The 15,612-nt window shown below is 43.8% G+C and overlaps 1 protein-coding gene across 1 annotated transcript; it reads left to right on the top strand.

The window, feature by feature from the left end:
* The first annotated feature begins 317 nt into the window (after positions 1-317).
* On the top strand, positions 318-10,883 carry DNAJC25 (DnaJ heat shock protein family (Hsp40) member C25). Its single transcript, XM_065406811.1, has 4 exons — positions 318-647; positions 5,109-5,261; positions 8,066-8,536; positions 10,516-10,883. Exons 1-4 carry the CDS (start codon positions 318-320, stop codon positions 10,636-10,638), a joined length of 1,077 nt encoding a protein of 358 aa, XP_065262883.1. The 3' UTR covers positions 10,639-10,883.
* The last annotated feature ends 4,729 nt before the right edge of the window (positions 10,884-15,612 follow it).

Raw genomic sequence — 15,612 nt, 5'->3', positions numbered from 1 at the left:
ACATAGCTAAGCCACGTTGTGATTCCCCTGGCTCCACCCCCTCGCTTGGTTCTGCTTCCAGCGCTTGCTTCTGGCCCCACCTCCCTCTGCTAGCCCCGCCCCTATCTAGCCCCGCCTACAATCCTCGCTTTGTTCCTCCTTCCCCGTACCTCAGGACCTGGCCGCCTTCTGGCCCCACCCCTCTTCATCAAGCCCCGCCCCTTTACTCTCCTGGCTCCTCCCCTCTGGCCCCGCCCCCGCGCTAGCTCCTCCCGCCCGCGGCTCCTCCCCATGGCCACGTTCGTTGGCTTGGCCCCGCCCAGGGGCAGCGCGTGCACATGCGCGGCGCTCGGGCGGACATGGCGGCGGCGCTATGTGGCGGCGCGCGGGGCCGGCTGCTGTGGTGGCTGCTGGCGGCCGCGGCGCTGGCCCCGCGGCCGGCTCGGGCCCTGATCGAGGGCCTGTACTGCGGGCGGCAGGTGTGCTACGACGTGCTGGGCGTGAGCCGGGCCGCGGGCAAGGCCGAGATCGCCCGCGCCTACCGGCAGCTCGCCCGCCAGTACCATCCGGACCGGCACCGCGGGGAGCCGGCCGGGCCCGGCGGGGAGACCCTGCAGACGGCGCACGAGAAGTTCCTGCTCATCGCCACCGCCTACGAGACCCTCAAGGTGAGAGAGCGGGACCGCTGCCCCGGCCGGAGCCGCTCCGGTAAGAGACACCGCGGGGGGCGAGCGGGGGGCGTCCTCGGGCGGGGCAAGCAGGCGTGGGGACTAGGGGTTCCCCCGGGGGGGCTTCGGCCCGGGGTCAGGCTGGGGGGGTCTGGGGAAAGCTGAGGGAGAAGGACTGGGTTGGGGGAAGGGGTGGACCTGGGGGGTAGGTGGGGAAGGGGGTGACACGTGCTGGGAGGCTCCCCACACTGAGGGAGGAGGGGGCTGGGCTGGGGGAGAGGAGGGCAATAAGAGGGAGGTAGCACAGGCTGGGGGGCTGCAGGAGATGGGGTATGTCTCAGGCTGGAGGGACACACCCCAGGTCAGGGGCCCGGGTGATGCCAGGGGTCGAAGTGAGGGGTATGGGGATGATGACTGGCTGGCTCTGGGACTCGGCTCACAGCTGAGGTCTGGCCCAGGTTGGTTACAATTGGGATCCTGTTCCCATCAGCAGGCCTGTCTGGTCCTGGGGCAATGGCCAGGTATCAAAATTCAACCTCTGCAATTGGCCCTAACTCACATCTTTGTTGGCACCTTCAGCGGAGAGGGGATGAGCCACTGTCCCCTAGCTGTGGTCACAGCAGGTCAGGGCTGAGAAGTCATCAATCAGGTAGCAGCACAGACCAAAAAACCAAACACACAGCAAATACTGTACTGCCTCGGGACTTTAGCCCTGGGGCTCAGGGCTTCAGCCACACGGGGTTGGGGCTGCAGCTGTGGGGGAGGGCGTGCCAGGGCTCAGGGCGGGGGAGGAGGTGCTTGGGGCTTCTGACCCTCGGGAGCACCGGGGCTTTAGACTGCGGGGGGGAGTGCTGGGGCTTGGGTCTTCGGCTTTGCTCCCAGCTTCAGCCCCGCAGGGGGCGCTGGGGCTAGGGGCTTTATCTACGAGGGGGGTGCTGGTTTCAGCACTGGTGCTCCCCCTGTAGCTATAGCCCCAAGCCCTGGTGCCACCTACCCCTCCACCTCCCGGTGAAGCCAGGAGCGGAGCTGCAGGGCTGAAGCCCCAAGGGTCAGAAGCCCTCCCCTGCCTGGACCCCTGATGCCCCCTCCCTGCAGCTGTAGCCCCACCCCCTGTGTGGCTGAAGTCTGTAACCTCTTCAGAGTTAGGGAACTGGAGAACCTCTATTCCCGAGGTGTCCATAACTCTGAGGTTCTACTGTATTGTCTTTCAGTTGAGACTTCCCATAACTCCTGTAATCTACTAATCCCTAGATATATTGTGGACACATTTGCTATATCAATATTTGAGTTATATATCATTAGTTTTAAAGTTTTTAAGCTACTAACTGGGTGGCAAGGTAAAAAGTTGCTGCTGAAGGAAAAAAAATATGAACAATGTAGAGTAAAATGTGTAAGAACTCTAAAGGTATATAAACATCTTGTATTTTATCTGGAAATAGTCCCCATCTCCAATTGTAGCAAACTACATTCACTGGAGTCAATTACATTAATCCCCTGAACCCAACTTCCAGACGTTTAGAGCATTGCATTTGGTATGTTCATCCAGGTATCCTCTCAATTTAAAAATCACAGTTCTGAATTTTTTTAATAACATTACAAGTAGTGTCTGAGATTCTTATAATTGGAAGAAAGATGAGAGAAAAATCTACTTTTACAGTTTGTTTACTTTGTGCTTTTGGAAACACTGCAGAATCAACACTGTTTCCCCCGTTTGGCTTTCTTACCCAGCAGTAGGGAGGAGGAATATAGTTTAAAAAAAAAAAAAAGTAAAATGTAATCATTCATAAATTAGCAGGGGGTGTTGTGGAGGACAAGCATAGTATGTGAAACGACCCAACAATTTTTAAAAGTAATGTTCCAGACTTTTCAAGTTAAACATATTCCTTTAAAACAGTGAGAAAAGTAATGGATGCAGGATCAGAATGGCTGAAGGGATTTGTGAGGAAAAGATTATAATGGCCAGATAGCTGTAGCTTGGCTAAGCCACAGCTAAGGGATGAAGTAATAGATACAGGAGCAGGTATAAATACATGAAAGGAAGGGGGTTGCTTTACCAAGTGTTAGGTCAGTGTAATGAGATAAAACAATTAACAGCAGGATACCAAGGGAGGAAAAATAGCTTTTGAAGTGGTAAGAGAGTGGCCCATTACAGACAGTTGACAAGAAGGTGTGAGCAACAGTAGGGAGAAATTAGCATTAGGAAAATTAAGTGTAGGTTTTGTAGTGACCCAACACTCCCAGTCTTTATTCAGGCCTAATCTGATGGTATCTAGTTTTCAAATTAATTCCAGTTCTGCAGCTTCACGTTGGAGTCTGTTTTTGAAGGGGGTTTTTTTGTTGAAAAATTGCCACTTTGAGGTCTGTTATTGAGCGACAAGAGAAATTGAAGTGTTCTTCTGGTTTTTGAATGTTATGATTCCTGATGTCAGATTTGTGTCCATTTATTCTTTTGCGTAGAGGGCTCCTTCACCTGCACATCTACCAATGTGATATGTGCCATCATGTGCCAGCTATGCCCCTCTGCCATGTACATTGGCCAAACCGGTCAGTCTCTACTGGGAGTGGTTGGGTCATTACAAAACCTAAACTTAATTTCCCCAATACTAATTTCTACCTACTGTTACTCACACCTTCTTGTCAACTGTCTGTAATGGGCCACTTTCTTTCCACTTCAAAAGTTATTTTTCCTCCCTTGATATCCTGCTGTTAATTATTTTATCTCATTAGACCAGGGGTGGGCAAACTTTTGTATGGAGGGTCGGATAGGGAAGGCTGTGCCTCCCCAAACAGCCTGGCCCCTGCCCCCTATCCGCCCCCTCCCAGTTCCCACCCCCTGACTGCCCCCCTCAGAACTCCCAACCCATCCAAACCCCCCGCTCCTTGTCCCCTGACCGCCCCCTCCCGGGACCCCCGCCCACTATCCAACCCCCATGACTGCCCTGATCCCTATCCACACCCCCGCCCCCTGACAGCCCCCCTGGGACTCCCACCCCCTATCCTACCACCCTCTGCTCCTCGTCACCTGACCACCCCCTCCCGGGACTCCCCGCCCCTAACTGCCCCCGGGATTCCACCCCCTTATCCAATACCTCCTGTCCCCTGACAGTCCTCCCAACCCCTATCCACATCCCCGCCCCCTGACAGGCCCCCCCCTGGACTCCCACTCCCAACCCTCCCTGTTCCCCATCCCCTGACCGCCTCCCCAGAACCTCCGCCCCATCCAACCACCCCCTCCTCCCTGACTGCCCCCACGACCCCCCACTCCTTTACCCAACCCCCCCGCTCCCTGCCCCCTTACCAGCAGCAGGAGCTCGCAGCCACGACACCCAGCCAGAGCCAGCTATGCTGCCCAGCGGGCCAGAGTGTGGCCCACGCGGCAGCGTGGCTGTGGGGGAGAGGGGACAGCAGGGGAGGGGCCAGGGACTAGGCTCCCTGGCTGGGAGCTCAGGGGCGGGCAGGATGGTCCCGCGGGCCATAGTTTGCCCACGTCTGTGTTAGACTGACCTAACAGTTGGTAAAGCAACCCCCATCCTTTCCTGTATTTATACCTGCTCCTGTATCTTTTACTTCATACATCCGATGAAGTGGGTTCTAGCCCACGAAAGCTTATGCCCAGATAAATTTGTTAGTCTCTGAGGTGCCACAAGGACCCCTCGTTTCTTTTGCTGATACAGGCTAACACGGCTACCGCTGAAACCAGCTAAGGGATGGAGGGTGTAATCTACAGATGTTTTATGGGAGAAAGAAGAGAATTATGCTGGATGGTACAAAGGGTATAACTAAGACTAATTAAATGTAATTAAGAGATGAGATGCTTAGGCTAAGTACCAGGAAAATGTTGAGAAAGTGAGATCCGTTAGGCCATGGAAATCTCCCAAAGGAAATGGTAGCAGTCCTGTCACTTGGTGCATTTAATATTAGACTGTCCCCAAAAAACTGAAAAGCATACTCTGTATTTTAAGAGTGTGTGTATTTCAAAACAAAACAAAAAACCTCACCTTGCATTGACTCTGAGATGGATTAGAACCAATTAATACCAACTGTGTGCTTAGTATGTGGCTGTCAAATGCTTAACTGTTTCAAAATGAAATTTCTTCAGACAAGGCCAAGTATGCATTATTCAGTCAGGGCTACATATGTGTTTTAGAATAAACTCGTTTAGGTTACCAGAGTACAGGAAAAGATCTGAAGAATTTTCATAATACCTGGAAAGCAGAAGCTTCTTATTGAATATTAAAAATTGAATTTTTAAAAAAAAATTTCCCTATCTTCCATATACAAATCAGGCTAACACAGATTTTACAACAGTTTTGTGGCTAACGATGTTGTAACACTAAAGTAATTTTGGTAACTAAAAATCACTTCACTACCAAGCCATCTTATGAAATGTTCTGTGTGACACTGATTAAAAGTTTAAGGATACAAACCTACAAAATTTTGTTTTAACTGTTTTCTTGCCAGGATGAAGAAACACGTAAAGATTATGACTACATGTTGGATCATCCTGAAGAGTATTACAGCCATTATTATCACTACTACAGCAGGAGATTGGCACCTAAAGTGGATGTCAGGATAGTGATTCTAGTCACTGTATGTGCTATCTCCGTGTTTCAGGTAAAATATATTTATGCTTATTATGACTATTCTTATAGTAAAATCTGAAATCTAGATTCCTTTACCATTAGTCAGTTACTGAGGTTTTTTTCTTTAATTGTACAATTAGAAGGCTCCACTGTTTCTACTTAAGTGTTGTCTACTATCGTTGGTGTACTAGACAGATATTTGTCCAGTCAGATAAATCTATATCCTGGACCAAGGCTGGGAAGTTAGTGGTACTAACCTGTTTGTTTGGGGGTTTTGTGGTACTATATATTTAAAGGATAAGAAACTTGCACTGCTGGAGAAATAATCTAGTTCCATGGTTCAAAAAAATTAAAGGCTGAACAGTCCATCTCAACAGTAGGAGATAGATTATTGCTCAGTGTTAGACTGAGCCAATTTCTCATTTTTATATCAGTGTTTTAAGAAGCTAATTTTGAAATTCTTCTTGAAAGAATGTTCATAATGATGTATTTAAAACAATCATGCTCCTGATTTCATAGTAGCCATTAAAATAAGAATTAGCTTTGATCAGTGAAGTCTTGCTCTTAAAATGCATGTATTTTGCTGTGTAGAAATTTGTAAATATTTCCTTTTGGATAAGGTAATAACTCTGTATACATCTTTGAGCAATTTTGTTTAAATAGAATAAATTTCTTAACTCTTTTCTTTACCACTTAACATTACATATATTGGAGTTATTGTTCAAGACTTCTATAAAAGATAAAATGTCCGCTAGTTAATATGCTGTAGCTGAAGAAATGATTGAACCTTGCTATCTAATGGTCCAGATGCCCCTCTCAGCATTTTCCCCCAAATAACCCAACTAAGAGCTTTTGATTCCTTAATGCTTATGGCACCATCTGCAGATCAGTAGCTGTCCTAGAGTTCTCACCCTCCAAGCAGTATTCACTTGAACTGGTAGATCCCTAAAGGCTTATACAGCTACATATCCTACTTCTCCTCAAGTCCACTTGGTTCTGATGGTGAAATAGCACCCGTGTCTCCTTCTTTTCCTTGGGTATAAATGGGGAGATTAGTTTTTGCCTGAAATTTTCTAAACTGGAAAATAGTAAAAACTGAAGTCTAGATTCCTTTACCATTAGTCAGTTACTGAGGTTTTGATGATTGCAAAGGCAACATAACCTCACATCTAAATCTATTTGGCTTTCTTTTGCTCTCTGCTGCCTCTGCTATAGCTATTGCCTTAATGCAAGAGTTGATCTTTCCATAAGTTGCACTTCACATCTTTCACTAAGGAGGTGTTGCCCCGGTAAGACTTTGGTAACTATTTGGGTGAATTAGGCAGAGAGAAGGCTGTTTTTTCTCATCTTTCTATCCTTGTTTTGTCTGTTGTCCCCTCCTAACTCAAGAATGAAGCAAGAGATGGAGGGGGATTGAGTCTTGTAAAGCAAATCCTGTCAAGCTAATAAGATTGCCCTTACATAAACTGTTTAATTAACTATTTAAAATGGATAGTGCCACTTATGATGTACTGTACCACTGCTTTATTTGCAAATCCAAGATAATTAAAAATCTTTAAGAACATTTTTGTCCAGTAGAAAACAGTGAAACAGTTTAACATGACATTTTAAGCTAAGATGTATTGTGTGCCAATCTAAACAGTGACTCATAGTCCTGTAATACCATAATATGGGCTAGCTACGGTGGGTAAATCCTCTGATACTGAACTGGAGAATTAGAATTAAGGTCCCAAATTATTTAATGCATTGAAGTTTGCAAACCATAATTCCATTTGTATCAAACTTTTGCTGATAGTGATGTTTGTATGTGGGCCATAATAGGGTTCCACTGTACTGGACAAGTATAGAATTTCTGTCAAGCAGCAAACTCAAAATATGTCCCCTATTATGCCATCATTGCTTGTGGCAGTATGCAATGAGTAAAGAAATTCTGCATATTCATCAAACAAATGTATAAGCAGCTGAGCCACAGTGTTTTAGTATGGAAGAGAAGCATTTTCTTAACTATTGTCGTATTCTGTAGCAAGACATGATGCTTCTGGTAAATTAGTTTCTAGAATGTGCCCTGCAAGCTTCCCCCCATTGTTCTGTAATTTCTTTGTATCTCTGAGAATAAACATAGCAGTTGCTAGTATACTGTGTTTCATTAATAATGTGGGGTTAAAAACCTGTCACTGAGACAGAGAAAATCAGCAGGAAAGGTTGTTAATGTAATCCACAGGATAATCCTTCAGTATGAAAATAACTTCTATCTGATCTAATACATGATTATTATGAAAATTAATCCTTCACTAGCTTACTACTGTTGTAAACTCGTTCTACCTGTCATTAAAAAGAATGAAATTAAATGTTATCAGATTCTTCTTTTCCTTGTACAGTCTAGATTGTGAAATATGTTTTCTTTAGCAGAATGAGCACAGGGTTGGAGTCCAAGAAGTACAGAGTTCTAATCCTGGGTTTAACAATGCTAACACATTGTGGCATTTGTTCCCCCATCCAGTAGCTGGCCCACAAAAAGGTTTGAGTCTGCAACTGGTGTTAAGCCAAGGGGACCTGGTCCTTTAGCTTAGGCAGGAAAATCACACTTAAGTCTCTTCATTCCCCAAAGAAGACCCTTTCAGGGCAGGGATGTTTTTACACTGGCGTTCCTACTGACTTGCTGTAAGACCTTGGGCAAGTCAGTTCATCCCTCTGCATCTATAAAATGGGGATACTACCTCTTTTACTAAATATTATGATGTACCAGAGGTAGTGGATTTTCTTATGGTTTTTCTTCTGTTTTCGTTGTTAAAGCTACTGCTAGAACTAACAAGCTATTACTATTTTATATTCTAGTTCTTCAGCTGGTGGAGTAGCTATAACGAGGCCATCAACTACCTAGCTACAGTGCCAAAATATCGTATACAAGCGTCTGAGATTGCCAAGCAACAGGGCCTACTGAATAGGGCTAAAGAAAAAGGCAAAAACAGACGGTCTAAGGAAGAAATCCGTGAGGAAGAGGAAGAAATAATCAAAGACATTATCAAAAATAAAATAGATATAAAAGGCGGCTATCAGAAGCCTAAAATATATGATATCCTTCTATTCCAAATCCTCTTAGCTCCTTTTTACTTATGCAAGTATATAGCTTGGTATTGTTGGTGGATTTATTGTTTTAATATTAAAGGGCGAGAATATGGTGAGGAAGAGAAGCTGTATATCATACGCAGATACATGAAAATGTCACAGTCTCAGTTTGACACTCTGGAAGATAATCAGAGAAAGACTTTTCTGGAACGGCAACTATGGATAAGAGAGAACTATGAGGTGAGTATGCGGCATGTTGTGAAAATGAACGTTAAATGCCCAATTTACCCAGCTTAAAAACTGGTGTTCTCCCAGGGTATCTATTGTGGTTGTACTGCATGTAAGACTATGATTCATTTCTAGATATCAGTCATTAAGCTGGAGATTTTTGGCAATGAGATTCAGGTTTTCTGACCAAAGACAGTCTTTGCTCATCTATTAATGTGCTAGAATATCACCCTTATAAATTTAAAAACACCTTTTTAACACCACCATTATAAATGCTGGGGGCAAAACGGGGTGTGGGGTGGAGGCTGACAGCTTGCAACTCCCCATGTAATAACCTCGCGACCCCCTGAAGGGTCCCAGCCCCCAGTTTGAGAACACCTGCTCCAAAGTAACTGTTTATCCAAACCATTTGAGATTTTGTTGTTGTTTGTTTTTTATCACTCTACCAATTCAGCTAGTTCCTGACTCTGCCCTCTTTACCCTTCAGTAGTTCTTCTGACTTTCAGTGATCCAGGGTCTGACATACTTCTTGCTGGGCAGTGGCTGTTTTATTCAAGTATAGTGCTCCATTGTTCCAGATCAGAGACTCCACACAATACACAAGCTCTGTGCCCTGGTCCTGGGGATGTTCCAGAGCCTATTACTTTGATTTAAGTATTGACTCTGCTTGTTGTTGTACAAGACACTAGTGGAGGATTATCCTTGTACCAAGGAATTTGTAAGTGAGAACACATTAGGGGCCCTTATAGTTCTTTAGCACAGTAAATCTATATTTAAATGTTTTCTGCCTTACTGTGTTGCTGTGGTAATTTTATGACTATTGAGAGCAGTACTTCGTATTTTGTAATACTGTGCCACATAGTATCTACAGTTAGCCAGTCTGGGGTGCAGAGTTCTTCAAATCTCTTGTGCAGAAAAACTTCAGTTACCATTGAGACACCATGCAATCATCCACTGTTGGAGATCAACCCTATTGACTGTATTACTAGAAAGAAGTTAGCTAGTTCAGGAGCAGGTGGAAAAAATACTAGGAACTGAAAGAATCACAGTAACAGCGGTGCCAAACAGCGATAAACAGGCTTGAAAAAGTTTGTGCAGTCTTGATAATGGGCAAGTTTAACTGTACAGGTGACTTCCACATGGCATGGTGGCTTTTTCATAACCTAATGGAGGGGAAATTTGCAGTCTAGACCCAAGATTTACTGATCCTTTGAAACCTGTGTGTTTAGTACTGTTGTATCCCATGAGGATGTTACATTTTAAAGATTAGAGTGTTGAACTGGTGCCCCGCACCCCCTAAAAAGTAGCTGTCAGCATTTGCTTAGAATTTCCTGGCAATTAAAATATCCAGTTATAATTCTAATCCTAATGCATCAAATGTGGTGATAAAAGCATTTACTTCCACAGCTAGACAGATAAAAAAAAATTAAAAAATCAGATTTAACCACATTCCAAAATTTGTCTAATTAGTCTTGACTACAGAGGGACACAAGTATGAAAACAACTGGAGGAAACAGTTTAAACCAGTGGATCTAGCTACTACATTGAGCAAACCCTTTACTGTATAGGAAATATTCAGTGTCCTGAGTATTGCCTATCTTTGTTGCTGTGACTAGTATTGTCTCCCGCACAAGCATGCGGCTTTTAGCTGACGTTCCTGTGTGTTTTACAATGCATTCTTTTAATGGCTTAATAAATTCGAGATAAAGCCAAATTCTGCTCTTACACCACCATAGACCCTAAATCCAAAGTAACTCAACTGAAGTTAATGGAGCTATGGGCCAAATGCTGCATTCCACCAGCAATCTGAGACTGACCTGACTCTGTATAGCAACCTGGAGTGTGTGGTTTAAAAAAAAAAAAAAAAAAAAGTCTGCAGTTTGATTCATTGTAATAGCTGGAATAGCTCTTGCCTCTAGTATGAGGCTTGCCTTGAGGGCTGACTTTTTCTTGGACTTTAAATAAAGTCACTTTTTTTTTCTGCTATCCAGGTCTACAAGCAAGAACAAGAGGAAGAGCTAAAGAAGAAGATGGCCATGGACCCTCGATGGAAGAGATATAGACGGTGGATGAGGAATGAAGGACCTGGAAGATTAACGTTTATTGATGACTGAAGGCTGCTGAACAATGTGCAGTACTGATAAACCTGACTTGCAAAAAAATTTCATAACTAAATTTTCAGAGTTTTATCTGCTGTGCCTCGGCAGTGATCTAAAACTCAGGAATAATTTCATCAGGCAGAAAATTAGTACAAGTTTACCATTTTTATAAATAAAAGTGAATCTGTTAAACAGAGACTTAGTTCATTGTTTATCTTCTACTTGCTTGTGGAGCTGGAGTTCATTGTTTAAAAAGTGTTTCACATGAAATCTGTAAGAACAAATACCAACCCAACTATACCTTACACCCTTCCAGAAATTTCTTGATGAAGTCTCCTAGCTTTATTTTTGTTTTGTCCCCTCTTTAAAACCACAAGGTTTGTACATTTGGTTGTTAGGGATGTGTAAACGCTCATGTAAAATTCTATATGCAGGGCAATTTTATGGCTCTTCATCTATTTTTCCTCTCTATCCCCACCCAAAAGCTTCCAAAATCTGAGTGATCTTGCCAGATAGTATATTTGATGCAGACTAATCATAATGGGCTTATATATGCCTTTTCCCATGCCCTGTCCAGTTGGAAGCATAGTCTTTATTCATTCTGGTAACAAATGGTGCATGATTGTTCAGCAATGTGACACAAACAGGCCTTAATTTTTGTCTTTGTTCTGCAGAATGATACATTAAGCAGATTTTGCTAGAATCTTAGGTTTGGGTTTTAATCTTTGTACACTGAACTGTAGATACTTGTTTGGAACAAGTGTAGCAGTATTCTACTAAATGTGACATGTTACTTGCACCGTAGTATTGGTATAAGGGAAACTAATCGTTTTGTTTAAAAGGGGCAATTTGATGCCTTATGTAAATAAAAAATAGTTTATTATATTATAACCCCAATTCGTTTCAAATTCTAAAACCAAATTAACGTTTATAAATAAAATATTCTCTTTAGCTCTTGTCTGACTCTTTTGAACGTAGCTATTTCACAAGTCATCTATGAAGGGAAAAAATGGAATGTTTCCCTCTTTACTTCTCACTTATGAAGAAGGCATGGGAGAACTTTTCATTAGGAATTCATTTCTTGTCTGCTTGGGAAGGTTCTGTGGCCATCTCTCTGTTAAGGAACCTTACCGGTGGAAAGACCTAGTGTGGTCAAGGCTCAGGCTGCTTCCACCATTTAATACAGTGCACAAAACCGATATTGTTAGTCACGTGTATGCTATGGCTCCCACTTATACCAGTGTCTGTTCAGCTGATCAGCTAGTGGCACCTGTTAGGGACTTTCTTTAAAATTTCCTCATGTAGTTGAGGCTTTGGATGGCTAGAAAACTAGTGAAATGACAGACCAAGAGCAGGAGTGAAAGCTTGAACAATTGAGAGGGGAAAGGGGTTTAGTCAAACTTAGGGTTACCATCCGTACGGGTTTCCCCGGACGTGTCCGGCTTTTTCAGCTTTAAATAGCCGTCCGGGGGGGGATTTCTAATAAAATAGAAATGTCCGGGATTTTCCCCCTTCCCCTCATGCAGAGTGCGGCGCGGCTGATTGGACGGCTGGGCCTGATTGAAAGCCGCTCGCAGCCACTGGGGCCTCTAGCAGCCAGAGTCCCTCCCGCTCCTTCCTCCCCCACAGAGCAGCGCCAGTGTTTGGCTCCACGTGGAGCCCGCAGCTCTCCCTCGGCCTGGTGGGGGGGGCAGGCAAGGGACAGGGAATAGGGGGTTAGATTGGTCGGGGGTTCTGGGGGGCTGTCAGGAGAAGGGGGTGTAGAGAGCGGTTGGGGCAGGCAAGGGACGGAACGGGGGGGTTAGATTGGTCGGGGTTCTGGGGGGGCTGTCAGGAGAAGGGGATGTAGAGAGCGGTTGGGGCAGTCGGGACAGGGAACGGGGGGGTTAGATTGGTCGGGGGTTCTGGGGGGGCTGTCAGGAGAAGGGGGTGTAGAGAGCGGTTGGGGCAGTCGGGACAGGGAGACTTAGATAGGGGGTGGGGTCCTGGGGGCAGTTAGGGTGGGGGGGGGGTCTCAGGAGAGGGCAGTCAAGGGACAGGTAGGGGAATTCTGAGGGTGGCGGGAAGTGGGAGGGGGCAGGGCTAGGGCGGCACCCCGTGTCCTCTTTTTTGATTGTTGAAATATGGTAACCCTAGTCAAACTGGTAAAATCTGCTAATAGCTATTTAACTCCAATAGCTGTCCAGTATTTTGGAGAATTGAACTTTATTACAGATTTAGCATCATCCACCCTTCAGTTATGATACAACTCTATGTCTGAGACATGTAGCAGGTCTTGCCAGGGAAGATCACGCTTGATATTTCAAAGGTTTAAAAATGGTGTGGAGTGGAGGGGAACAACTTGATTTTTTTTTGCCTTTACACATCATAAACAATAAAATGGTTACTATTTAAAGTCCATTGGAGACCACTTTTAGAAGTACATCCTGTCAAGTGTAAAGTTGTTAAGAGTGTAAATGTGGACTCTTATGCTAACCCATTAACAATTTAATTTGCATTTGTTAACTTCAAAAGAATTGCTAGAAACTTGCTTTGCCACTGGACAGTGCTGCTATAAACCTGACCCTCACTTTGTCAGGAACCTTTTAACATAAAATCTTGGGAGGCCCGGAGTGAGCTGTTTCTGTGCTCCTATGAGGGAACGCTGCAGACCTCATTCTTAGAGTTCCTAGCAGGATCCAGGATGACTGCTGAGTAAAGCTGTTCAAGTATGGGGGTGGGAGGAGCCGTTCCAGGAGTCCGGAACTCCAGGGAGTGGGGCAGGGAGGCAGGATACATGTGGTCTCAAGACAGGAGCTTGCAGGAGACAGCACAGCCTCTCCCCCTGCAAAAAAAGCTATAGCTGCTGTGAGGGAGATGGAACAGAGGCAGGAAAAGTGAAGCTTCTGCCTTCCTCGTGCAGGAAGCAGTGGGAGTGGCAGGGTGGATATGATTTAAATCACCAATCAGGAAGACTTGATTTAATCATGGTTTTCTACATAAAAGTGCATTCTTGTTGGTTGTTATAACCTTAATACATATTCTTCATAACTCAGAGATGTAGGTTTCATTTTTAGAAGGGACACTATACATTTTTAAAGTGATTTGGAAAACTTTTCAGATTAGCTTTACAGCTATATCAGAAAATTAATGATTGGTTATTTCATTTACCAAAGGTAATTGAAGCAGATATTTATGAAGTCATTGGGAGATGAACTATCTCCAATTCAACAGGTTAATCATTAATATTTGGAGGATTTTCTTGCCATGCTGTATTAGGAGGCGAACATCACCAGACTGACATTTAAATTGTTTTATTTAACTAAAACAATGTTATGTATTCTGGATTTTTTTCTTCAACAGCAAACATACTATTTTAACAAAACAAGCATATGAATTTTTGAATTTAGTTAAACATTCAAGTTTTTTAAAATCAGGTTTGTTTTTCTTAAAATTGTTTTTAACTAAAATAGTTAAATGAAATATATATATTTTTAAAAACAAATTAAATTGACTACGTCAGCGAGGTCAACATGAGAAACTTAAAATATTGGCTTCTGCAGCTAACTGTCGTCTTCACTTTCATTTGCCTGTTTATTCATAATCTGGAAAAGAAAAACAAGCTTTCCTGCTTTTTCAGGTCCCAAACAATTTCTCAATTTGGAATGAATTATTCCAAAGGAAGAAAATATTCTTTCTACACTGACAGAAGAAGCTACTGCTGTTAAAAGTGAGATTATCACTTCAACAGTCTCTGATTCCGAGTGCTTAAGTGACTTCCACCAGTTCACTGGTGTGACTTTCTTCATCAGCAAACATATATTTCTTGAATGTTTCTTATTCCCAAACTGGGCCTTTTTTATGGCCTGCTGCCATTATAGGTTTTCCCTTCTAGTGAGAGAATGGTACGGTAGATCTCAAATCAATGAAGGCTACACTCAGGCCAGGTCTACACTAACCCCCAAATTCGAACTAAGGTACGCAACTTCAGCTACGTGAATAACGTAGCTGAAGTCGACATACCTTAGTTCGAATTTACCGCGGTTCAGACGCGGTCCACACGCGGCAGGCAGGCTCCCCGTCGACTCCGCGGTACTCCTCTCGCCGAGCTGGAGTACCACAGTCGACGGCGAGCGCTTCCGGGATCGATTTATCGCGTCCAGACCAGACGCGATAAATCGAACCCGGAACTTCGATTGCCAGCTGTCGAACTACCGCGGTAGTGTAGACCTGGCCTCAGAAAGACCTCAAGACTTCTGGAATATGCTGCTCAAACAGTTTCACTTCTGTTTCTACTGCCTGTCCCTCCCTTCTCCCATTTATCTCCAGACTTCTTCTCCTTGTCCAGATCTATTCTGCCCCCAACAATCTTCTAGTCATTGAACTTTTTGAAACTTTGCACTTTTAGAGAGAGGTAAGGGATTGACACTGTACACAAATTTGCAGAGGGACAATAGGGTTGAGGTCTATTATTTCTCACCTCGATTTATTTATTTATTTATTTATTTAACAACATTTTTGCTCTTAACAAGCATATCATTTATGGAGCCACAAATCCACAGTTTGAGAACTGCAAAACTAAGCATCTCTGATGGTATCTTCTAGACTGAGCACTGAGTCCCATTGGGTAGATAGAAAGATTAACATGAATAATCTATACAGAAGCTCCTGGAACCCCATAAGATTGGGTCCCTAATCCATGAACTATTGGAACTCAGTTACAAAACTTTTCTTAAACATTACATGACTATATTGTCTTATACTATAGAATTGGAATTTATAATCCTTATTCCATGATGAGATATCTTTGAGCTATAATGTATCTTAATTAAAACTATCTTTAGATAGGCTTTTTCCTCAAAAAGCATTTTATCAAAAACTCTTTTTAAATTTTTTTGATATATATATAAAATTTTAAATCATTGATTTTTATCCACCGGGGGGAAGAGGAAGCAGCAAATCCTGAAGAGCAATGGTGCCTCATCTGATGAATGGGTGAGACTGGAGACA

This window comes from Emys orbicularis, chromosome 6, assembly GCF_028017835.1.
Source record: "Emys orbicularis isolate rEmyOrb1 chromosome 6, rEmyOrb1.hap1, whole genome shotgun sequence".
In the NCBI taxonomy this organism is placed as follows: Eukaryota; Metazoa; Chordata; order Testudines; family Emydidae; genus Emys; species Emys orbicularis.
The sequence above is the reverse complement of the archived record's forward strand: the minus strand, read 5'-3'. Positions and strand labels throughout refer to the sequence as shown.

Coding starts and splice junctions, on each gene's coding strand:
- DNAJC25 (XM_065406811.1), top strand. CDS start 318: ATGCGCGGCGCTCGGGCGGACATGGCGGCGGCGCTATGTGGCGGCGCG. Junction 648..5,108: donor CCGCCTACGAGACCCTCAAG/GTGAGAGAGCGG, acceptor TTTTCTTGCCAG/GATGAAGAAACACGTAAAGA. Junction 5,262..8,065: donor GTGCTATCTCCGTGTTTCAG/GTAAAATATATT, acceptor TTTATATTCTAG/TTCTTCAGCTGGTGGAGTAG.